Below are 26,033 nucleotides of genomic sequence, written 5' to 3'. Positions count from 1 at the left end.
CTGTATATAACTTACATATCAAAATTTTATTTCCTACCTCTATTTTATGCGTCCAACATGAATTACCGTCATTGAAAACAGAATCAACAATGAAATTCTCTTGAATCGAATTCACAGCTTTTGACTTATATTTACAGCATATAGCGAAATGATTTAGTCCCTTGCACAAATTGCACTGTTTCCCGTACGCAAAGTACTGTCCTTTTGAATGTTGCCTGCCACATTTCTTGCACAAATAGCTAGTCACTCTTTTTACGCTACAAGTCAGATTTTACCGATTCATTTATTTCGCGAAGCACTGTGTGTGTGATTGCTGTACAGTCATTTCTCGTTAGGAGATTAATTTCTTCTTTCCGTTGTATAATATCAGACTGCTGTTTGCTCAGTTCTGCAGCTCTGCATATCTCTATGGTTTTTTGCAGGGATAAATCAGTTTCTCGCAGCAATCTTTCCTGAATGCTTCTATTAGCTATTCCCAAAACAATACGATCGCGTAATATACTTTCCACTAAAGCTCCATATTCACAATGTTTGATTAATTTTCTTAAATCTGTTATAAATTCATCACATTTCTCATCACGTTCTTGTTTACGACAATTGAAAATGTATCTTTTCACTACAATATTCTGTCTGGGGTTTGCATAATTCTCGAAGGCAGCAAAAACATCTTCATATTTACTTTGTTGGACATCAGTAAGCTGAAATGTATTGAACAATTCCACTGCTTCTTCACCAACGCAATTCAGCAATATTGCGACTTTAACATAGTCAATTTTTTTCTCGACATAGCCTGCGGCTTTCAGAAAAATTTCAAAGTTCTAACGAAATCTACAACATTCTTCGGCCAAATTTCCAATTAAGTTTAAACTTCTTGATGGTTTTATGGACAACTCCATTGCTTCAATTTAAACAAATTAATTTGTTTTATGCACGTAAGTTCGAGTACGACTGCGCCATGTTGGATTTAATTGGTTTATCTGGTTTATTGATAACATATATTTCGAGTTCGCGTACTTGGTCACACAGGACCCGTTTATGAACTCACGTCCAATATGACAGATAGCACAATACAGGCACATAGTGTAGGACAGAATTAACAGCACAGAGAAGGAAGTTACAACCAGGGCAACGGGCGGGAATCGAACCCACCACCTCGGGATTACTACAATGACGTTGTATATAATGAATCTTTTTTAAAAGCACAACATAAACAGTTACAAGCCTGAGCGAGTCGGCAGTTAAATAATATGAGATGCTATTTATAGATTACACACAAAAATCAAGTTACGGTTAAAGCTGATATGCAAATCACACAAAACACTCACTGTATAAAAAAATGGGAGGGGGGGATGTAGATTAGATAGGTTGCTAACGAAGTTAAAAAGTTAAAATATACTTACAGTTTTAGTTTAATTTGCCCAGAAAAAACTTGCGCAACTGATATCATATCAACGTAATCAAATAAAATCGTAAGATAAGTATTAAGGAGTTTCATGGAACGTTTTTTTAATCACCAAAGTTCAGCCAAATTATGAGAAAAACGAGTCTTTATTTAGCAATTGAAGTAGATTACAATATGCATTCGGAGGGGAGGGGGGATTCAGGATGTCACTTAATTAAAACTGACATTCATTGTAATAAAAATCGGAAATAGGATGTGACATTGAAATAATAATCGCGATGAAAGAAATCCAATCATTATCCTTTCAGCATGGACAGAAGCCCAATTCAATCCAGGAACAGTTATATTTTAATCGGTCCGGCAGCTCTTTCCGCTAGATCGTAAAGTGATCATTAAAAAGGAAGCTAATGAAGCTTTCAAAAACAAAAGCGCAGATAAAGAAAGTCGAGCCAGCGATTCCTTAGAATGACAAACTGCGAAACGGGCGCTAATGTGTCGCCATAAAACGGGCTATGACACTACAGGCGGTAGGGATTAGCTAATTTGATTTTTGTGTGTTTACATAGTGACCCCACAGCTTTTGCTAATATGAGCAGGGTTAAGTTCGGTTGTTAGCAGGTGGTTCGCCGCGGCCATCCATTATTCTATCCACGTACCAGAAAGCGGCTCACAGAAACGCGTGATTTACGATTGTGTGAGCCCGTCCATTACACTAGGGCCCTTTAGAGTCGCTCATATTTCAAACACTTCTCCGTAATCATTACGGTAGCTGCTACTGAAATAAAACACTTTTAAACTCTCTCTGCTGAAAGTGGTTTCGCTTTTTTTTTTTATTATTATTATCTGCCCATTGCTGTCTCGGCGCAATTTTTTTTCGCTCTCTCAGCTATTTATCTGGCCATTCGTCTTGTTGGAGAAAGAACTTGTGTTTGCCGATCTGTCCCTCTTATCGCTTTTACCGCAATAAAATTAGAAAGCAGGTTAGTTTGTCTTCTCGGCGCTTTTTTTTCTTTTATTCCTTTGCTTCGTGTTTCAATGTTTTTTTTCCTTTCACCGAGCTTATGCAAATCGCATTCTATGAAAGATATTGAACCAAAATTGCTTATTGTTTCAATCAAAGATTTTAATTGGGTAAAGCCATCAGCAGGGGCGCCCCGGACTTAAATTTTTGGGAGGACCGAAATTCGCATTTTGCCGAATGGATCTCCAAATTTCGCCGAATGATGATAATTTTGCCGAATGGATCTCCAAATTTCGCCGAATGATGATAATTTTGCCGAATGGATCTCCAAATTTCGCCGAATTATGATAATGTTTGCCAAATGGAACTCCAAATTTCGCCGAATGATGATAATTTTGCCGAATGAAACTCTAAACTTCGCCAAAAAAAGGAAATTTTCGGGAAGTCACAGAGACCTACCGGGACCTCCTGCGGGGTGTCCCTGGCCACCAGCAGTTAACACTGTAACTAGTAGTGAGCAGTTCTCATAATAATAGCCAATGATCGAGTACCGCTCCTGACGTCATCAACAATGAAACTCGTGCCACGGCATGATGATTTGATAATATGTTTTGGTAATGTTTAACATGCAGGGAAAGGCTTTATTGTGACATGGCTGAACTGGATCCAGTAACTTAACTGTTTTGCTGGTAAGACTGTGTCATTTCAGGGGAATGAAGAAACGAAAATGTGTTCAGCAATGAACGCTATCTACTGGAGTTTAGGGTTCATCCACCGGAGTTAGGGTTAAAATTTCAACTGCCAAAATACACCAAACGGGCAACTGCTTCTTTCAAATGTAGAAGCAATTTTCACCCGTCATGGAGGGCGATTTTTCTAGTTATAAATAAAAAAGATGAAAAGAAAAGCACTAAAAATTTGAACACCATTTTGTAACTGAGGCGTTGACATTAAAAAAGGCGTAAGTCAAAAAACAGTTTCTTCTTGTTTCCTTGTTCCGAATTGCAGATGCATCCGGTCTTCAAATTTTTGAAAATTATATGAAATAAGAATTCAACCTTATTTAATAGGGTTTTTGACTTACACCCTTTTCAATGTCAACGCCTCAGTTTTGATCTTAAAGCCATTTAGTTCTTCGTTTTATGCTTTTTTAATCAACATTACAATTAGTGTTTCAATTTGTATTGCTTACCTTTCAGCTTATTGTTTAAAAGTGTCAACTATTAGTGAAGTGTCAACTACTAATTGCAATGTTAGCTAGCTGCTGGTGGTCCGCTATTTTCAAACTCAAACCGAAAAAAGTCAAAAGGTTTCCAGGGAACGAAAACACTTTTAATCATTTGAAGAGCTTAACCCCTTGATGGTGTCACGGAGAGGTTCGAGAGTCTGCAGAACATGACATTTATGACGTCTTTGTGGCGTCAGTTTTTAGAAGCACTTGAAATAAATAACATCTTCCAGATGTCTATTTTATAGTTCCTGGAACTGTAAGGTATTTTGTTAGTATGTTTGGTTTCGACGGAAGAACATGTGAGGCATCTAGAAACAAGGAACTGTATGGGACAAATATTGAAATTTTTAAATAACTATTGCAAAGGAAAAAGGGTTCCTGTTATGAGACAAAAAATATCTTAGTGGCGGCCCTGACAGAGACTGCTGTAGAGCAAGTTAAAAAAATAAATCATTAAATAAAAGCTTCATTATGTTGGTCGGCAAAACGGCTGCAAGTGCACTAACAGCCGTTTTCTTCTTGATTTAGTTAATATTTCAGTTGGTATAAAATGTGCAGTGCAGATGATCTATTTGCGAAACTTTAAGAGGGGAAATCACAAAAAGACTTCCGAACGTATTGCTAAAAAAATATTTGCATCAATTGACGAGAACTAGGAGATTGAAAGCTACTAAGAAGTGGAAAAATCTTCGAAGAGAGGCATTGATCCACATTGGGCTAAGTGGCAGATTATATTGATAATAGTAATTACGCTTTATTTTAAAGCAATTAAATAATAATAATAATAATAATATATAAGTAAATAAACCACGATCGAGATTAAACCACGGTAGCGTATGCAATGAAAACATATTGATTATAACTGTCGAAAAATATTGGAACAAATTTTTATGGGAACAAGGGTACATAATTACTTATAATTGTTCAAATAAGAATAATTTTACATAATAGGTACTTATTCAAGAGTACATAATTGCTTATAATTATACACACTCTTAAATAAGTATTATGTAAAATTACTTTCCATTCTTCGCCCTGCCGAGGTTTCAATACATTTCTATTACGAAGTAAATCACGGAAAAATCCTAAGCTTCGTAAATTTTCATAAGTGTTTCACACATTTTCTTTAGAATGTATGATCAAATTCATCATTCGTAAACATAGGAAATTTATTAATTTACACCTGTTGCTCATTTGTTTCAACTAATGATATTGTTAACCAAATGTTATTGGAGAAGCCTTTTTTTTGTTATTGGGAGATATTTAAGGATTTGCGTTTCAATTTATTAAGGAAGAACTAAAACTTAAATCTCAAATATATTAGGATTCAGAATTTTTTTTGACTCTATTATTTTCAGATGAAAAGATTACATTAAGTTTGATATAAAATTATCAATATATACATGATTTTTTTTTTTTCGAAAAAAGGACTTGTCCTACTTTTTAAATGAACGACTCATATATTTATATATAAATATGCTGCGTAAGGTAAATGTATTATCGGACTTGCGAAACTTATTGGATATAAATCCCAGATATATCGCAAAGCTTTTCTTTCTTGTTTAAAATACCTTATTGTCTAATAATAACGCTAGGCGGCTTCAGGCCACACCTGAGTCTCTGTTGGACGTAAGCCCAAACAAGCTTTCGTTTTTGGCTTAAGAAAAAGAAAACGAAAGTAAAAGCAAATGTATGAAGTAAAAAAGAAAAAATAAAAAAAAGAGAGGAGGAAAACATTTTTCCCGCTTAAAGTTTGCCAACAAATATGCCGTAGCCGTTGGGTCACCGCCCACACCAGCGTGGAACAGACACGCAAACCAAGTTGCCCGATTGGAACCAACTGCAGAAAGATGACTGCAAGGGGGGGGGGGGGATCGATGCACTATCGCCCTCAAGCCTTGGGCATACGCCACTGGAACTTGTCGCTATGGAGACAAGTAAAAGGTGGACTTGTTGATGAGCCGTGTAGTTGTAATTATATCCCAGCACACTGGGTAAAAGTTAAACCGATATGTCTGCTGCAAAAATATAGAAAAAAAAAAGAGTTTTAAAAATCAAATATTCCTGCACAGTTTGCTTAAAACTTCATTGAAAAAATGTTTAAGTGAAACACAAATTGAAGTTACTGAAAAGAGCCTCTTTTACGAAACGTATTTAAAGCTACTTACGACAACTAGTCGAACTAATTTTATTTTTCAAAAGCTAAACGTTTGAGAAGGACATTTTAAAGTTAACTGTTAATACATGCATGATTTGATCTAAGCTTACCAGGATGGATTTTCTTGTTAAATTTAATTTTGTATTTCTAACTTAAATCCGTGCATATATACTTCAAAAAAGAAGAAAAAAAAACTTAGGGCTGTAAAAACCTCTCTTGCAAACTCGTGTGATTGCTCTTCTTTTTTTTTTCCTTACCTTTTTGTAATTTCTGCTATTTGCCGTATTGGTTTGCTAATCATTTCTATATATTTATGACAACTATTCCAGATAATTGTTTACAAAAACTAAGTATATGAGAAGGGTATACATTAAACAGCTTATGTTTTTTACACGTGTATGATTCAAACAGAACTTTGTAGGATATCCGAAGCGCGAACTATTGTATTTATCAGATTACTTTCTTATTTTTTATATTATTAGCTCGTATAGACGATTCGTACTGCAGTTGCAAGTACAGGCAACTGTAATTTCTCAAAGAAATTCAAAACATTACTCTGATTTGAAATACTGAAAAAATGTTAAAATATTCATTGGCTCTACTAGTAAATGTATTATTTTGCACAATAACGCTCTTAAAGTCATAAACAGAACACAAGGGTAGAACTAGGCAATGGGCACATCAACACAGGCACATAGCGCACAATTTTACTAACACATTACGCATATTCAATAGCCAGGGCTAAGGCAGAAATAAATGAAATACACCGCCAGCTCAGTCAATTCCAGCCGAGGACTGCAGTTTCGTGCTTATTAGCACTCATCAGCCCGGCATAGGAGTGACTGAGCTGGTGGTGGAAAACCTCTTAAGGAAGCCTAGAGTGCCAAACAAACTGGTAGCTAATACAGAATTAGCACTGAGCTGATGAATGATCGAAACAATGGTTCATATGAACCATTTGTTGTTCATTTGAACCATTGTTTCGGTCACTCGTCTGGTCAGTGCTAATTCTGTATTAGGTACCAGTTTGTTTGGCACTCTAGGCTTCCTTAAGAGGTTTTCCACCTCCAGCTCAGTCACTCCTATGCCGGGCTGATGAGTGCTAATAAGCACGAAACTGCAGTCCTCAGCTGGAATTGACTGAGCTGGCGGTATATTTCATACACTACGCATAATTTAACGAATAATTTATATTTTAGAGAGCGTTGGTACAAAAGCTAAAATGTATTTTGCCAAGTTATGCAAAAGAAAAAAAAAAGAAAGGAAAGAAAACAGAATCTATACAAAAATAAGCGATTTGGTTATTTATAGCAAACAGTAGCGACCGTTGCAAAAATAACGGGATGAAAACGCAAATACTAGTTTTTTATTATGTACCCACACAGGAATTTAGTTACGACGGTAAGCGCTTTCAGAAAGGCGTAGGAAAAGGCTCATTAGAAGAGAGAAACTTTGTTTATGAATTAAAAATGTAGGCTAAGTAATTATGGAAATGAGCTGTTAACATTATTAGATCTGATTTATGTAAGTTAGTATGAAAGAGCACGTGTTACTAAACATATGTTTTTTTATATAATTAGAATTGACTTTTCTAAATGTGTTTAAATTAAATGACTTCATTACTCGTTGTTCAATTTGATTTGAGCTCTATATTGAGCTTAGAAGTCTATAATGCGAAACATATTACTTCTCTCTAGATTTATCACAGGTATAACAATGAGTACAGAATGTAACAGCGCATGTCCATCGACAACAATGGTTACACTCAGGAAAAAGTATGAAAACGTAATTAATTGCTGATTTTAAACCTGAATTCAATGCTCTTTTCAGCCACAATACTGATCAACATTGGCACATCTTTAAAATTTTCCATTTCAGAAGAAAAATCGGCGAACTTTAGTCATACACTAGCAGATCGTCGTTTTGAGGCTCCTGTTGTGTATTATTCGATTATAAACTATTTAAGACAAGCATGACGTAAAACATTGCTATTGTCCGACTCTGATTTTCGGAAATGTGCCTCTATTGTCGCCGGTGGCAATACGCCCCCTATTTAAAGAAAATGTTTACAAAATATTGCCTTTGTCAACCGATACTTTTTTTTTTGTAACGCATACATTTTGCAAGTAGTTAATCTACTATGATTAAAAAATGTGCACGTCTGTCTGCCTGTGCGTCTGTAACCTTATCTCTTCCAGACTGGCATTGTCAACCTGGTCAATACTGGCACCGTTGGATACAGGATAACCAGAGGATGCAATTCCGCCCTGTTTCGTCCCCTAAACTTTCAGGGGCCGGAGATAAGGAAAGGAAACCCAGTCCTGAGAACATCCAGGGATCACACACCTAAGACACGGAAAAGCATTAATATCATCAATTGTCACCCACCGCAGGCGGCAGGTAACGAACGGCGGTTGGCGAGCTAAACGAGCACGTGGCGGAGCCCCGTAGTGCAAATAATAAGGTCTGACAAAATGTAAAATATCATGCTTGTTGATGTTCGCGAATAACTCAACAAATTACACCTGATCACAGTCTAGCACATTCTTAAAAACTGGTAAAATCAAGCGTATCTCGCAGCTCGATTTCGTCATTTTGATACTGTAGTTTCACGTTTATTAGAGATTATCAGTCTGAAGTAGATATAAACACGCTGAAGGCAGATGTGCTCTCATTGAAGCATCAATGAGAGGACCAATTAAGACCAATATTTTACTAAGAAAGAAGTAACGAAACAAGAAAGCATAACTGAACTGTGGATGAAACATTGTTTGTGAGCTAAATTCAAATACAATAGATAATGGCGGGGGGTGGGGGGTGGGGTAAGGTATTTCCGTTTATAATAAGCATGGTATTTATTTTAAAATGATAATTTTCTACTTTATTTAGTGAAGGCAATGTATAAAAAAATTCTTGGGTTATAATTATTAATTATGTAAAAAATGCTTTACGATTTTTTTTTCCTTTTTTTCGCTTTTTTTATCCCCCTTTTATTTTAAAAGTAATACCAATTTAGACAACTGTATCCATTTAATTCATTAATAACGTTTAATTTATGTAAGCTAACAATTTTCTGCGCAAGTATTCCAAACAAAAACTTTTGATCACTAATTACTATTTTTTCCTGTTATCCAGGATAGTTTCCTCATAACAGCTTCGACGAAATAGTTTGACTTATATATCTGCATTACAATAAAGGCATCAAAATGTCAAATCAGATGCCCTTCATTACTTATTTAACTTAGAGACAAATATTATAAATCGTTTTAAACAACCGAATCCTATTTCCGCCACATATATGTATTATTAGACAATTGTTATCCCTCCAAACACCACCAAACATAATGAGAAAACATTACCTGATGGTATGAAGACACAAACTCATGCTGCTTGAGCGCACACACCACACATTTTATGATTGCCATTAATCATTCAGTTTGCGTGCACAATCGCTCATGAAAAAGCAGCAACAATAAAGATTACAGTCACTTCATTACCAATCAACCGTGTTTGTACAATCATAAACAAATGACTTATCTAAAACAGCAGCGCAAATGGAATAGATCTCAATAGCAAACAGTCATTGAAGGTAATCAATAAACAATAAATTTGAAAAAAAGGGCTATTAAAGCTTTGTGACGGGATTTTTAAAAAAGCATTCATTACTCGGTTTGCCTAATAGATTTCGTCTCTTCAAGGGGAAGTTAAGAGTATTCTTGCAGAAGTGGTTCACCACCAATGAGAGTGCAGATGAAATTCAGCAAGAACCAGTTCGAACTGAAGGGACAGCCCAAACTGCAGCCTCTTAATTAGGATATACTTCTACGGCTTTTCTGCTATGAATTTATTTGTTTATTGCAACGCAAAAGCATCAGTCCTATGATATTAAAGCTAATTAAGAAATTAACTTTATTTTATGTATTTGCAATAAATAGGTAATGAATTTTAGAAAAGCATTTTTCTCTTCGAAAACGAAATTCATTTCTTGTGTTTTAGCAAATGTTCATAAAAAGATATTGTATCTTTCACCATAAAGACATTGTTAAAATTGTTTAAATAATGTTTCTTTCTTATTTTCTTCTTTTCAAAACATTAAATGTTAATCAAGTGCAAGTTTGCTTTTAGTTTTTTTAAGTTTCATTTCTGCTGGACTATGGTTTATAGTTTCATTAAATTTCTGTTTCTTTTCTACTAAAAAAAGTACTTTTTTGGGGGGGGGGGAGGGGGGACTTAATGCGAAAAAGACTGTTTCAAAACAACAATTTGAAAAGCTAATTTTCTAATTGTTATCTGTCTTATCATTAAAATTAAAAATATGGAAATGTGGGAAATCCTGATACAACGAATATCAATATAACGAAATATCAATGAAATAAAATTTCGGTCTCGATGTAAAATCCATCACATTGCTTGAATTCCATTACAATTGAATTAAATTGACATGTATGTTTATAATTATAAAGCTTGTAATGGTTTCTTCCTTCTTAGTTTTTTTATTCTTAAAATATTAAATAAAATAGAAACAATAACGGTTTGTACTTCATTTCTGTTAGACTATGGTTTTATGGTCATTAACAAAAAATTGCATTAATTTATTAAAAACTAATTTTCTTAGCTGCACAAGCATAGAACAATAATAACGTCATTTTACCAAATTTAATTCAGTTAGACCGTACATAAAAAAACGCTTAACATTACTCATTGACTCAATACCACATACCTTAATTTAAATTAACGTTTTCTTGTTTTTCTTAAACTTTTCAGAAATCACTAAGATTACAGATGATTTGAAATGCTAAAAGAAATACAGTTCAAATAGTGAGAAAATTTCATCCAAATATTAGTATTTAAAAAATATATATATATCCTGCGTGACAAATTAGATGAAACTGGTTAATAACGTAAAAGAAAAAAAGAAGAAAACTAGTTGACCTATATTTCTTACAAGACACTACTTTGCCAATGCGTTATTTCATTCTCTCAAAGTCAATCTTGTCTAACGTGATTTTTACATTTTCAGTATCATAAATTTTTATATCAAGCTTATTCCGTTATGATACAATTTAAATTACAACTCATGTATCCTTTCTTCAGCCCAAAAAATGTATCGAAAATCTCAAAAGAAAAAAGTTACTATCCGGAATTGGTCAAACAGTCCACGCATCCCTGTAAAAAATGTGAATATATCATGCACGAACCGACAAAAATGTCAGAAGACGTTTTTACTTATTTGCTACGGAAAAAAAACTGGTTTCGAAGACGGAGAAAAAACTAAATCAATTTTTTTCGCCTATATATCTTATCAAAACTAACTTTTTTCGTTCAGTCATAATCATTGTAATTTTCCGCTGCAATTTCAGACTAGACAGTCATACAATATCAAATAATTATATTATTATGGTTACATGAAATTAATCAATATGAAAACTTGATTAATAACAAGCTGAAAGAAGTTAAGTTGGCTTATTTTCACGTAATGTTTGTTTTCCCGAAAATAAAAAAAAAAATGAAGAAGGAAACGGCGAAAAGTTTTTTAGCTGCATAGTAACATAACATGACATATGAACAAAATATCGTCCTTGGAAGTAAAAACTTACTTTAGTTAACCCTTCGTAAAACTGCTCTCTTAAAAAAATTTAACCTATTAAGTATCTTAGGTTGTTTTCCGTTGCGAAAAACAGCATATTCCAAGTGTTGGTTGTAGCTAATGGAAATTTATTCCACAAAACACACTTTTTCCGCCCCTAATCCCTGCCCCCTCAATTTGCTCTTGATAGAATTCAACAAAATTTTAATACAACTTAGTTTTTAAACATTTATTAACCTCTCTTTTTCCGCACGCAGACGCATGTATATTTTAATATGCAAATGTGTGCGGAAAGGATCAATAACAGACAGTAAGAGTTGTATAACAATTTATCAATTAAAAATAATTATTTTTGCAGAAATTTTAGGCAGAGACAAAAAAAACGAACTGATACACAATTTTCCAAGAAAAATCCCCCCCCCCCCGAAAAAATGTAATTTATTTATAATTTTCATTAAAAAAATTGTGTCATAATCAAGTTGTTTCCTCAACCTGCCAATAGATCTAATGTCTACTCTTTAAAGTAAGAGTTCTAACAGAACATTTTCTAATTTAAAGTTATATGTACAGAAATTTCAATTCGTTTCTTTTTTTTTCTGAATACAATAAGTACCGTCTAAGCGATGCAAAACGAATAGTAATAATAATAATAATAATAATAATAAATTAAATAAATAATAATAAAGATATCAACCTGAATTATATATTTTCATCGTTCCAAATGTCTTGCTTTTTGCCAATATTCAAAAAACAAATGAATAAGTAATATAATAATAACAAACAAATAAGATTGAAATAAAATTTTCAAAATCCCACGCTGTTGGTACTCACTGTTGTTTTAATTTTGATGAGGGATATACATGCAAACATTAACCATATCCGATCATTTTTGTAATTAAAAACAGATCTCCATCATTTGCTAGAGAAAAACCAATCATTCTGCGGAACACCATATTAGAAAATTTCCACTAAAACCATAAGAAATGCTTTTTATGTAAAATTTGTCATTTTTTTTTTTTTTAAATTCCGTAAAAGATATTTTTAGGACAAATGATAAAGTTTAAGTCATGATTCCAGTACTTGTTTTCATTAAATAGCACTAATTGTTCGTGGAACACCATATCAAAAAAAACAAAAAAAAAACAGCCAGTTGCTTAGCTACGTGTGCACTTATTTATTTTTTTTATTAGAAATAAATTATAAAGTTTCAAAGAGCACCTTAACTTTAGCTCTATTTGAGAAACTACTCTGAAGAATAGAACGCGTTTTTCACGAAGTCTGCAATGTTTATTTATTTATTTATTTATTTTTTTTTTTTTTTAATGTCTAGCCCTACCTCGTCAAACTCTGCAGATACGTTGAACTTAATAAAGAAACGTTTTCAAAAGAATAGCTTCGGACCGAATCCACGAAGTTAGCAGAGAACAACAAGAAATTTAATTCCCTGATTTCGCTTCGCCACTCAACAGAACGTCAGGGAAGATTAGTCTCTACGCTTAAGCTTGTAATTGGCATTTCCAGCTCGCCAAATTGATTCGGGAACACTATGTTCTGATGAAACTTGATAGCCACCTACAGCAGAGGCCAGTAGACGCCTAATATCTGTAATGGTCTGTACCGGGGAAAACTGCAACTGACATTATAGGTTTTTGCAAATGTATTTCGATATCCATGCTACCATGAGCCCCTCCCCTACCTGTCTCGCTGATTCTTGGATTATATGTGGGTGGCTTGCATTTTTATTACTTCTCTCTGTGGACTGTGTGCTGGATTTTTTTTTCCTTCACTTTCTTCCCAGGAACTAAATTATGCAATTTTTTTGTTGGAAATTGCCATTGGACTAATCTTCCATATCTGAATTTCTGACGATTTTCTTACCACGAACGCCTGTGATGATGACTGCAAAATATTTATTCTTTATTTACAGCAGGCAATCATGGAAATGGATTTTTCGTGTTTATCTTTCTAGTAGGTTAAGAAGATGGTAAATAAGATCAAAATTTTTCAAAGTGGAATGTACGGCTATACACGTATAGTGTGCAAATGAAAACTAGTTTGAAAAATATTTTTAAGCTGATCAAAAACGGAGATGAATTTTCTGATATTAAAATATTTAATAAATTCTATGCGACAAAATACATCCACGTACATGAGTTCCACTTAATCAGTTTTTAACTAATTTATTTCATTTCTTCATAGAAAATAAGTAGTTTAGCGGTTTTCACTGATTATGAAAAAAGAAAAACAGTAGAATCATTAAGTATTTTAACTGAAAAATTTATATATATACACACACACACACATCTATATATATATAAGTAGTATACAGAGGTCCTCGTGCTACGCCTCAGGCAATATTGCTTTCCCCCTTCCTCCCCCTTTTCTCGTAGAAGATCAGGAGGGTATTTTATGCCCTGAGGGCATAGAGTATTTTGTAAAAGGTTACGGGGGTGTATAAACTTTTTTTTCGGTGGCAACACTTTTTTTAACCCTTTGATATTACCGTAAAAGATGAGGAGTGGTTTTAATGCCCTGGGGGCATAGAGTATTTTGTAAAAGGTTACGGTGGTGCAGAAACTTTTTTTTTCGGTGGCAACACTATTTTTAACCCTTTGGTGTTCGCGTAGAATGTGAGGATGGTGTTTCGTGCCCTGAGGACGTAATGTATTCATGAAAGGTGACGTGTATAGACACTTGTCAATCATCTGTATATCATATATATTAAGTCAAGATACATTACATTAGGTGCTTTAGCGCTAGAAAAGGTACATTACATTCTATTAGGTATTTGTGCACATTACATTATATTAGTTCGTTGAGCGCTAGTACGACACACATTACATTACATTAGGTCCTTTAGCTCAAAACAGGAGCATGCCCCTCCCCCTCCAAACAATAGTTTATTCACGTTTATTCTTGTCCGAACCTGTCCAGACAAGAATAAACAAGAATAAACTCGACCGACTCCAGACAATACCTCATAGCATGAACTGAAGTGAAGATAGACAGCTCTGAGTGAACTGAAGTGAAGGGAAGACTGAAAACTTTTCAACATTCTCTTTGGCAACGCTCATGTTCGATAGATCGAATTCACATCAATAGTGTGATCAGTCGAGTTGCAGTAGTCTTTGATAGAACAGTTACGCAAGATGGCACCGGTTAAAAGGCCTTTTAGTGAAGTAAGTTTTCCCTCCTATTGTTTTTCAGCATTACTATTTAAGATGAAGTGTTATTAATATTATTATTTTTTATAATTTATTTGTTCCGAAAAGAAAAGAAAAACCTCTTGATTATTTTGTATTAACTTTAACAGATCAGAAAAATTGTTTTGAGTAACCTGAAAACATTTGTTTTTATTTTTTAAATACAATTCTAAGCAATAGTTTCAATATTAATGATCATTTTTAACAAATGTTAAAAGGTGCGCGCCTTGTAGTACACTCTAATTTCAATGCAATATCTTTTACTCTCTTATTGCTCCTTCCAAAAAAGGAAACTTTCTTAAGCTGCTGCTATTTGTGTTAGTTCTGTTTAAGATATTTAGTTTGCTTATATCTTTTTCCTTTTACAAAAAATAATTCTGAATGTTAATGAAATGAGAAAGTCTTTGAAAATCTTTTTCACAGAGCAACAGTTAAAGAAAGAACTTCGCTTAAAGAAAAGATGCAGCATTCTTGAGAGAAGTACGGTGTAGGTTACTAGCTGCCTAGGGTAAAATGGGGAAACTGAACAAAACTCAGTTAACAACGGCAGGAGCAGGTTTATACTTTCCCTGAAGGTTTTCAAAGTGCTTGGAGTAAAACAGGAGAACGCTTATACAATGATTTCAAAAGGAAAACACGATTTTGTTCAACCAGGTGTAGTAATGCACGAGAATGTTTTTACTATGGGGGAAAAAAAGAAAAAGCAACTTACCAAATTGTTCAAATGTAAAACTCGTCTCATTTTAATATATATACATAGGGGTAATAACATTGTTTATTTTCTACTCTTATTCATTTATTTTTTTCTTAAGTTATACTGTAAAAATACAGTATTATAACTTCTTTTCTTTTAAGAAAATGTATGCATGTAGTTGAAGAAAAAAACAAATATATTACACATTGAAATATTTTCCTTTCTACTTATATATTTTCTCTATGTTTTTTTTTCCAAATAATTTCTGCTAAATTTGTATTTTTGCTGATTTTCTATACAATCTCCACCGTTAACACTGATAATTCCGCTTTATCCTATCTCTTTTAAAAAGGCATGTGATATTTGTACTTTAGCTTAATAGTTCTGATGTACTATTATTATTACTTTTGCTTTGTGTTATGAATCACATTTGATTTGTTGAACTATTTTCTGCATATCTTTTAAAATTTATGTTGAAAGTAATTTATTGTTTTTACTTATTTAAAAAAAAAAAAAAAGATTCCTTTTTATTTACTTTACTAAGTGTATACTTATACCTAGGTTTTCGGAATACAAGATTCAGTATCATTGGATTCAGATGATGATGATGTGAGCACATTTTTCTCTTCTCCCTTTCTAATATGCCTTTTTGTGTGTGTGTGTACATAAACATATATTTATTTTTATTTTTTAGTGTATGAGTGAGACATCTCAAGTTTTTGCTGAGAATCCAATCGAAGGAGCAGAAAACTATTTTAGTGACTCAGGTGACGAGTTAATGGGAGATGTAACCCAAATATTTTGTGAAAATCCCTTAAGGCTACCATTATACTACCAGATTGGTTCTGGATTTGAGGTAAATTTACTAGTATGTTAGTAAATGATTTAGAACTTTTTTTTTTTTTTTTTTTTTTTTTTTTTTTTTTTAGGCCAAGTTATTTTTATGTGCTTATTTTTCAATTAGAACAACCCCAGCCCATCTTCAAGTGGAGCTCCCTACCTTGAGCTGCAAGCACACGATCGTGAACAGGTCAGTAAGCTTTTAATCTTATTTTAAAAACACTAGTTACACTTTCCACTTTTTAAAAATGTTTCCCTCTTCCCCGACAAACCAGTTTCATGTATTTATTCATATCATTTCATCATTTTTTTAGTTGGAAAATGCCATAGTAATCGAAGAAAGAAATAGAAGAAGAAATAGGCGATATAGTGCTGAGGAAATCACGTTTCGTGCTGGAATAGATGTAGATAGTCTTCCAGAACACGTACGGGAAACCCCTCTTGTTACAGCGGTCGAGCTGGTGCGAGTACTAATCAGGCATCTAATTCGAAGATGTAGTGAAGGTAATTATTATTATTATTATTTTGTTTACTTTTTTGTAGGAGTAAAAGTTCAATTTAGCGTTTTCTTTAAATAGTATGACTTACTTTTTCTCCCCCTTCTTTTCTTCTCATTTCTCTTAGGATTAGCCCCGAATGATCTAATACGTTTCTGTATAACTGCAGATGGTTTGGATAGGCCCATATCAACGACATTAATGTCAATTTCCACCTTGACTGTAGAACGTGTCGTCGCAGTAATTATGAAAGTTTTACAGTCCCATGAAGAAATTAATTTGAGCAGTGGCTTTACTGTAGATGTAATCACAGTCAGGAGAGATATAGGGGCAGGACGAAATCGTAAATTATTACAATATGATACAGATCGCCTGGAAAAAAAATCCATCGTTTCAGTTCCCAGCGATGACGAAGGCCTTTGCTGTGCAAAAGCAATAATATATGCTTTGGCACACCTTGAAGGGGACATAACTAAAATTCGCTCCTTCAGAAATCCTGTAAGACCAGCCCTGCTGGAGAAAGCTAAAGACTTACATGACGCTGCTGGAGTGGAGAGAGGGCCTTGTACCTATGCGGAGATTGCCGTTTTTGAGGAATACTTGGATCTGCAGATAGTGGTAGTTTCTACTGAAAGTCTAAATAAGGTACGTTTTTTTCTATGAAATACATGTTTATATAGTAATAGTATGCGTTTTAAGATTGCCTTTAATAAGTAAAAAACATATCATTTGGGCTGCTTAAATGTGATTAAAATAAAATGATTTCATCAAAGTGTTCTAAAAACTATATGTTTTTTTTTCCCTCAAAAAAAAAAGGTTTCTTACAAAGGAAAGGACAGATCTCGAAGGATCAATCTGTTTCTCTCCAAAGGACACTACGACATCATTAAAAGCATGAAAGGCTTTTATGGCACGAATCATTACTGTGAAACGTGTGAAAAACCTTTCCAAAACCTTGAAGATCACAGATGTCCTGAGGCATGTCCTATTTGTTTTGATGGAGATTGTACCGCTGAAGTACCACAGAGATGTAAAGACTGTGATCGCTTGTGCAGATCCCAAGAGTGTTTCGATAGGCACAAGGCAACTCCAGGAAGACGACAGCTTTCTTTTTGTGATAAAGTAATTATTTCTCTGTTTTTTCTCGAAGAAAAACTTATAATATATATACATATAAAACTTATATTCTATTTGGTTTCTTTTTAGATGTACCAATGCAGAAAATGCGAAAAAGTAATACTCCGCAGAAACTGTCCGAAGGCACTGCATGAGTGCGGTACATTAATGTGTCCATCCTGCAAGATGTTTGTTGTCCCTGAACAGCACCAGTGCTTCCTTCAGCGCATTCCTGCAAAAAAATCAGTGGAAAAATTTATTTTTTTTGACATGGAGACTGATCAGTCGTCAGGAACTCATCTAGTGAACTTTGTTGTTGCACAATATGCCGATGAGACGGAGTTCGTCTTTAAAGGATATTCCGCCTGTAACGAGTTCTGTACATGGTTATTTTCGCCAAAACACAAAGGGTACACTATCATAGCCCATAACATGCAGGGGTAACAGTTTGACTTGATAAATTTCTTTTTTTCTTTATGATTAATAATAACATTTGATATTGACTTTGAGTATTATTTCTCTTACAGTTTCGATGGCCAATTTATTATGGCATGGTTGTTGCAACAGGGGACAGCACCCGATGTTATACCCAATGGAGCTAAAGTAATGTCCATTCGCCATCCAGCATTGAACATGAGAATAATTGATTCGTTCAACTTCATGCCAATGGGACTGTCGAAGTTGCCTATTTCCTTCGATTTGCCAGAGCTCAAGAAAGGATTTTTCCCACATCTTTTTAATACGGTTGAGAACCAAAGTTACATAGGAAAAATTCCTGCAATTGAATTTTATTCTCCAGAAACCATGTCAAGTTCTACGAGAGAGGAGTTTTTGAAGTGGCATGAGGAGCAAAAAAATGTCCTTTTTGATTTTCAAGCAGAAATGCATGCATATTGCAGGTACCTGTTTTTTTTACTAAATGCTTTTTTTCATATTATCTACTTTTCTTTTTGTTACTTATGTTGACACTTATTAATTATTCACTTTACAGATCTGATGTGGATATCTTGAGAAAAAGCTGCCTTGCATTCAAGAAAGGATTTCAAGAAATTTCTGATGTGGATCCCTTCTCGTAAGATATTTTATTTTTCCAAAAAAAAACAGACAAAACTGTTAATGTATGACAATATAATACCATATGAATTGAATTTCAATAATTTTGTTATTTCTAGTTACATAACTATAGCGTCGGCATGCATGGCTGCGTTTCGCTCCAAGCATATGATGGAGGACACCATTGCCATGATTCCAGTTCACGGTTATGTGAATAGTACAATATACAGTCCTGACTCAATCCGCTGGATGGATTTTGTATCTCAAGAGGAGCAGGTATTTATTCAGCATGGCCTCAACAGAGAAGGAGAGGTGAGAATTGGTGGACATTCTGTAGATGGATATTGTGAGGATACAAACACAATTTATCAATTTCATGTAAGATTGCATTCTCTCTATCTAACTTAAAAGTAACTGGTTAAAAAAAATGTATATTTATAAAACAAATGTACTTTTTTAGGGGTGCTTTTACCATGGATGTCCAGACTGTTTCGATGAGGAGTTGGTGAATCCAGTGAACGGTCAACTAATGCGGAACTTGTACAATAAAACCTTAGAGACGACATCTAATCTGAGAGCTCTAGGACATACTGTAGTAGAGAAATGGGAACATGAGTTCAAAAATGATGTGAGGAAAGATAACAGCCTGAAAGAGTTCCTGAGAACTCATGAAGTAGAAGATCGGCTGTGTCCCAGAGATGCATTTTATGGAGGCAGGACGAATGCCGTCAAGTTATTTCACGAAGGAAAGGCCAAATATGTGGATTTTACTTCACTTTATCCATGGGTAATTATTAACTTAGAACAGTTTCTTACATTTCTATTTTTGCTTGTTTATATATGTTTTTGTGTAAAAATGCGTTTACGTGTCATTTCCCTAATTAACATTTTTTTTCAATTTTGTTTTTAAAAGGTAAACAAATACTGCAAATATCCCGTAGGGCACCCTGAAATAATCACAGAAGAGTTTGGCCCATTAAATGACTACTTTGGGATAATTAAGTGCAAGGTGATTCCTCCTAGACAACTTTATCTCCCTGTGCTACCTTTTCGGAGCAACGGAAAACTGATGTTTCCACTCTGCAAAGCTTGCACAGAAAACATGAGCCAAGGTGTTTGCCAACACAGCGACGAAGAACGAGCGATTGTTGGCACTTGGGTGACGGAGGAGGTGAAGCTAGCAGTTGAAAAGGGATACCAACTGACGAAGGTATTTTTTAAAAAAGTAACAGTCTCAATACTTGTTTCTGTCCTTGCTTAATTATCAGTATTGATTTTTTTTTTTCAGATTTATGAAGTTTATCATTTCTCTAAGTCTTCAACTGAATTATTTAAATCATACATTGACACATTCCTGAAAATCAAACAGGAGAGCAGTGGATACCCAGCTGATTGCACTACTGATGCCGAAAAAGAAAAATACATTAAAGAGTATTTAGAAAAAGAAGGAATTCAACTGAATCCCCAGAACATTAAAAAAAACGCTGGCAAACGCCAAGTATCAAAATTAGCTCTAAACAGTTTTTGGGGGAGGTAGAGTACTATTTTTTTTCCATATTATGAGTGTGTGTGTGTGTGTGCATGCGAATGCACTGATTGGAAAGAGTCTTATTTTTGTTACGCTTTTATTACAGATGGGGAATGAACATCAACAAAGTGCAGCTCACATATGTCCATTCTCTGCCGCAGTTTAATAAAATTTTGGCTGACCCAACAAAAAATGTAAATCTTGTTTAGAACTTATGCATTTTTGGTATTGAAAGAAATGCACTTATTATATATGCAAACATGTTTCCCATTCTAGTTTTAGTAATTATAACTTTTTTAGATAAAGGATATATACCTACCTACCGCAGAAGTCGCTGCTCTCGTGTGGGACAACCAGAAAGAGTTCGTGCAACAAGAAACTACAACAAATGTTTTCCTCGCTGCATTCACGACTTCCTGGGCTCGGATGAAATTATACACCGAGATGGATAAATTGGGAAAAGCCGTCCTTTACCATGATACTGATAGTATTATATATGCCTCAAATGGAGTCAACGACCCACCAATCGGAAATTTTCTAGGCGAGTTTACTGATGAGCTGAATGGTGATGAAATCACAACATTCATTTCGGGTAAGTACTGGTAAACTTTTAAATGTGGTGCTTCGCTCAAAAATGTTAATATTTAGTGTCTCACTAATCATTTTATTTTTAGAATATATATATATATATATATATATATATATATATATATATATATATGTATGTATGTAAATATACTTTTACATTTCATGTTTTTTTTTGGTTTTTTTTTAATAGGAGGTCCTAAAAATTACGCTTATGTAACCAAACAAGGAAAGACTTGCTGCAAAGTGCGAGGGTTCACTCTGAACTTTAGGAACTCTCAAAAATTGAATTTTGATTCAATGCGGAATCTGGTTTGCAGTATGGACGAAAATGAATCCATTAGTTTGGTGAATCCTACGAAAATCACCAGAGATGGAAAACGTAGGAAAGTATCTAACAAAAAGGAGGTAAAATTATACAAAATTATTTATAACAAACGTGTTTTGAAAGAGGACTTAACTACATTACCATATGGGTATTGATGTGTTTCTCAACATTAACAAGAGAACATATGTCTGTGTGTGTGTAAATATTATTATAATTGTGTTAACTTATGACTGTTTTCAATATTTCTTGATATTATTATTATTGACTATAAATGCAGCAGTTACAATTTTTTATGTAACTAACATGTAAAAAAATATGTGTAAATAAAAATGTTTTTCAGTCCTATCTGTTTTGGTCTTTTTTCTTTTCATTCTTTTTTTATTTACTTTTTTTGCATATGCGTAAAATAAGTGAAGAAATGCTAACTTCTAGTATTAAAAAAAATAATAATAATAATAAATAAAAGATTCAAGTTTCAGTGACCATTTTGAAACACACTTTTTAAATATTTTTGAAAGCAGGAATTGTAAAATAAAAACGAGATAGTACCTATTTAACATGTTTTTTTTTATTTATTCTAAATATACATCAATAAGATAGCCATGTATTTCTCTTTGCAAACATACGTTTTGAAGTTTTACGCTCCTTTACAATTTTTGGCTCTTGAAAAAAATTCCGGTTTACAATATAAGAAAGTGGAATGTTCATTTCCTTCAAAGCTGAGTGAAACTGTTTAGCTCCTGTCGGTACCCTCTTTTGATTTCGAAGCAAATCTGTGATTAAGCGAACGATGTTAGTTCCGGGAACTTTTTCTCCCTTATAAATGATCTCTAACTCAGGAGTCCAGGAAAATGTTGACGGATTTTCTCTCAGAAAATCTAGTATGCTTCTTGCAGTGTTTTTATGCCGCACAGGTGCTATCTTTATGATTTGTTCCAAAATATCATGCTCCTTTTTATTCTGCGAAATAGTGTCTGAAATTTCATTTTCAGCAGGTTTCTTTATTTCTTCAGATTCTTTGTGAGGATGGTGCAACTTCAAAAAATTTTGCAGAATTTGTAAATATAGTGTTGCTTTCTCCCTCTGTTCTATATCTTTCCTTTGAAGAACATCTTGCATTTTATTGTCTAGGTCAGATAAATGATTGACTATTTCAAATCGTTCTTCTGGCACTAGAATCATTTTCTTACTATACTGCATTGATGAGTGAACTGATCACAGAAATAGCTGCAGGTAGTAATATTGATAAAAAGCCGTCTCCTTTCTGAACCAGAATTTTTCTTTTCTTAAATAAAGGTACTTTCTTGTCAGCAAGTTTTCTTAAACTTCGTTTATAAGTAGCTATTTTTTTCTTTTGATGTTTGGAAAGTGGGATATTTCCATGCAGTGTATTAAGAGCACATTCACACAGCGACTTGATAATGTTGTTAGGACACTTCTTTAAAATGACATGTCTTTTTTTACTTTTAGCAATCAATTTTAGAATATCTAAATGATCTTGTGTGCAGGTAGACATTCTATAGTCGAATGAAGCAACTTTAGGAAAAAACACAGCTTAAATAGTCTCCAAAAATTTTGCGTATAATCTCGCTTTGTGGACAGCACAGTGTTTAAAATTCTTTCCATGTGCAAAAGGACATAACACATCGGAGCTTGGTAACGCTTCAACCTTAGGACACTCAAAATCATCCAAATTAAAAATGTGCCGACCAGATAAAAATTCCAAGAATATCTTTTTCTCCATTCCTTTTACATAAATAAAAGAAAACATTTCAAAAATCACTTCTAACACAAGACGTAGTTTTTCATATGCTAATTCACCATCACACCACTCCATATGGTGTAAATTTCTAGTAACCCATGCGTAAGTGATTCTTTTCCGACGACTTAACTTTTCGAAACAGTGGGGCGGCTTAAAGGTCCACCTCCCGTGAAAAGTTACATCATTCACGGCAGAAACAGCCATTTCTTTCACGACAAATCGTGAGGGGGATAGTTGAAAACCTTCGAAATCTATAACTGCAGATGCCATGGCTCCGTCAAAAAGGTATGAACTAGCGTGGCTGATACACACAGTATTTATCCCCTGGTATCAACCCTGTGCGCAGTCGCAGTGATTCATCTGTATCCGGTTTTAAATCAATTAATAGGTAACTGAATGGTCTTGATGTGGCATCTTCGTATACTTCTTGGAAAAATTTGGATTTATTTGGATACAACTGTCGACCTAAATGTGCAATTTGTGATCTATCTCTGGGATTTTTAAATAAGAATATATAATGGGCGTTGAGCGAAATATTACGCATTTCTTTTCCTTTATGAAACATATTTTGAACTATAAAAATCACGCTGACGTTTCTGTGGTGGCTACCTTTCGTAAAAAGACAAGACAATCTGTCATCACATGAAAGTTCATTCATCAGATCATCAATTACGATAAGAGAATTCGATATCCGATTTATGTTTGGAGGTAATCCTTCATGAAATTCAACATCTTTTAACTCCTGGTAAAGTTTCTGATAAGCACCATAGCACCATAATATTTTTTGGGGAAAAGGATTTATCATTTTATAATCTAGGATTTTTTTTACAAGCTGAGTTTTCCCGCATCCAGTAGCTCCAGCTAAAATGATTGTCGCGGGGTGGCGCAATTTCAACGAATCCATATTTAAAACTAAGCGTAGTGATAGATGTCGGTGTATTTATAGTAATTCTCACCGCAGAAAAATACTCCAATTTTTAATGATTATTTATTCTTCTTGTGCTTTGATTGAAAAAAAAAATGAAACAATACAAAAGTACTAATGAAAATTATATTCTTTATTTTTTAAAAATCATTCGAACACCATAACGCTTTTTCACAAACTGATACATTCTGAAGTCATTTTCTCGACAGTGAATCAAATCTTTTACAAATGTGTATATAGATAATCCTTGACATCGTTTTAATACAAAATAAATACAATATGGGCCACACACGTTGGATGTAGGACTTTGCAAAACTGTTGAATTCCAGTGTACAGAAGGATAGTTGTTTATGAAAGATTTGAATCGTTGACCATAAAACTCAGGCGAATTTCCATAAGAGTCAAAAAATTCAATGACATTATTATGATAGTAGAAGGCAAGCCAATGAGAACCGGGTTTGGTGGACTCGTCTACATTAACCACTATTGCTGATTTTTCGTTCAACAATGGTATTTTATCAGATGGAAAGACTCCTCGGAAAAATGATGAAGTACTTGGGTCTCGTGACAAGATAAAATGAATCTGATGTCCATCCATATTAGTTTGAAAAATCGTACAATATATTCCTTGTTTTATTTATCTCAATAACGTTATCAAACTCGGCAAAAATTAGTACACATACGGTCTGAGACAGAGGCTGAGAAAATTTAATTTCTAATCTAAGATTGCTGTGCTTAATTAAGTTCAAATGATCCCCGTTGCAAAGATCAGGCGATAAATTGAAGGCAAATAATGTGTTTCCATTTATATACTCCTCTCGGGACATGAAGATCCCCTGGTCTGGACTTAGCTTTTCAGTCACAGAAAAAAGGCTGTTGTATCCTTTTATGTAAATATTTTTATCAAAATTCAATTCCAGTGGAGCGTACGGCTTGGGTTGACCATCAACATAAACTCCAATAAAGTTCATGTTGAAATGCTTGAAGTCAAACGGTGATTTTTCAAATGTCCCATGAAATGCATCGTTTTCTATGCATCCAATAATTAGTTTTCGTGGCATTGATCCAATAAATATATTATCTTGAACCATACTCATGCTTCCCTGAGGAACGGAATATGCTTTACATAACACTCTGTTGATTGGGTACTTTGCCGTATCTTTCTCAAGAGCTTTCACATGTCCCAAAATAACGCCGGGACTGACTTTTACTTTTCGTACTAGTAAGCTTATCTTCTCCAGAATAACTTTATGATCTTTGTCACCTTGCAAGCAAAATTCAGGTTTGCTTCTTATTAGTTTTATTTTAACATCCACTAAGTTCAATAGTAATCTTTCCTGATGAAACAAGTCACTATGAATACGTCCAATCATATCCACAGAAGCACTCAACTCAAGAAAGCTTGATCGCTTTTTTAGTCCATTTTTATAATACATCTCAGATGTTAACTGAGAAGTTTTACTATCAAATCCATGATTTAAAAGAGTTTCAATGTATGACCTGTAAGGGTAAGTGTTACTAGAATTCGAAATAAGATTTTCGTTGAGCGAAACATCCACTTGACTGAATAGGGAGTGTAGAAAAAGATTGACAGGTCCAATTTTTGCATCTTTCGCAATGGGAGAACCATCTGTTTTTACAATTTTTGCGTTAACGTAAAGTTGAGTTTGGCTCAAGTCAATATATTCCTCACCGCTGCCGGAAACATGAAACTCCACTGGGCCACCGTCAAATAAATTGGACAACGGATGATATTCAACCCACTGACCATTCTCAATAGCAGTTTGAGTTGCAGGTAAATGGAAAAGTTCTAGTTCAGACTTGACACATTCGGGAGATCCTTTTAGAATAAATGCCATTATGAATCAAAAATGTCTCGTCCTCTCACTTTTCCTCTTTTGCTCTGAATGACTCGTGTTTGCTTTTTTCGCTTCCTTTTATATTTCCCTTTTCCTATCATAGACTGCACACGATCAATGGCCTTACGAGCCAATCCTTTACCAGCTTCTTTGCTTCTCCTTTTGGCTGACGTTGCAAAATTTTCTCCAGACAACACATCATTCACTACTTTGCTTCCTGTTATAATAGCCTCTTTTCCAACAGCTTTTCCGCTTCTTACCAAGAATGGTAACGCTGCACGAAATAATCTACGGAAAACCCCAC

General features: G+C 34.1%; 3 protein-coding genes across 3 annotated transcripts in view; 1 reads left to right on the top strand and 2 right to left on the bottom strand.

Moving 5' to 3' along the window:
* The window catches only part of LOC129231232 (homeobox protein Hox-C4-like), a 160,803-nt gene that overhangs the window by 7,306 nt on the left and 127,464 nt on the right, over window positions 1-26,033 (bottom strand). The gene's annotated exons all lie outside the window — the stretch shown is intronic.
* LOC129231233 (uncharacterized) lies at window positions 19,812-21,524 on the top strand. The gene is made up of 5 exons (XM_054865498.1): window positions 19,812-19,952; window positions 20,031-20,275; window positions 20,377-20,464; window positions 20,571-20,862; window positions 21,049-21,524. Exons 1-5 carry the CDS (start codon window positions 19,812-19,814, stop codon window positions 21,336-21,338), a joined length of 1,056 nt encoding a protein of 351 aa, XP_054721473.1. The 3' UTR covers window positions 21,339-21,524.
* Window positions 23,238-25,729, bottom strand: LOC129231140 (uncharacterized protein F54H12.2-like). The gene is made up of 2 exons (XM_054865387.1): window positions 24,554-25,729; window positions 23,238-23,699 (listed from the first exon to the last, which is right to left on the bottom strand). The coding sequence occupies exons 1-2, from the start codon at window positions 25,727-25,729 to the stop codon at window positions 23,238-23,240; spliced, it is 1,638 nt and encodes a 545-aa protein (XP_054721362.1).

The sequence above is a fragment of the Uloborus diversus genome, chromosome 10, assembly GCF_026930045.1.
Source record: "Uloborus diversus isolate 005 chromosome 10, Udiv.v.3.1, whole genome shotgun sequence".
Lineage (NCBI taxonomy): Eukaryota > Metazoa > Arthropoda > Arachnida > Araneae > Uloboridae > Uloborus > Uloborus diversus.
Note: the sequence above shows the minus strand (reverse complement) of the source record. Positions and strands in the feature narration are given on the sequence as shown.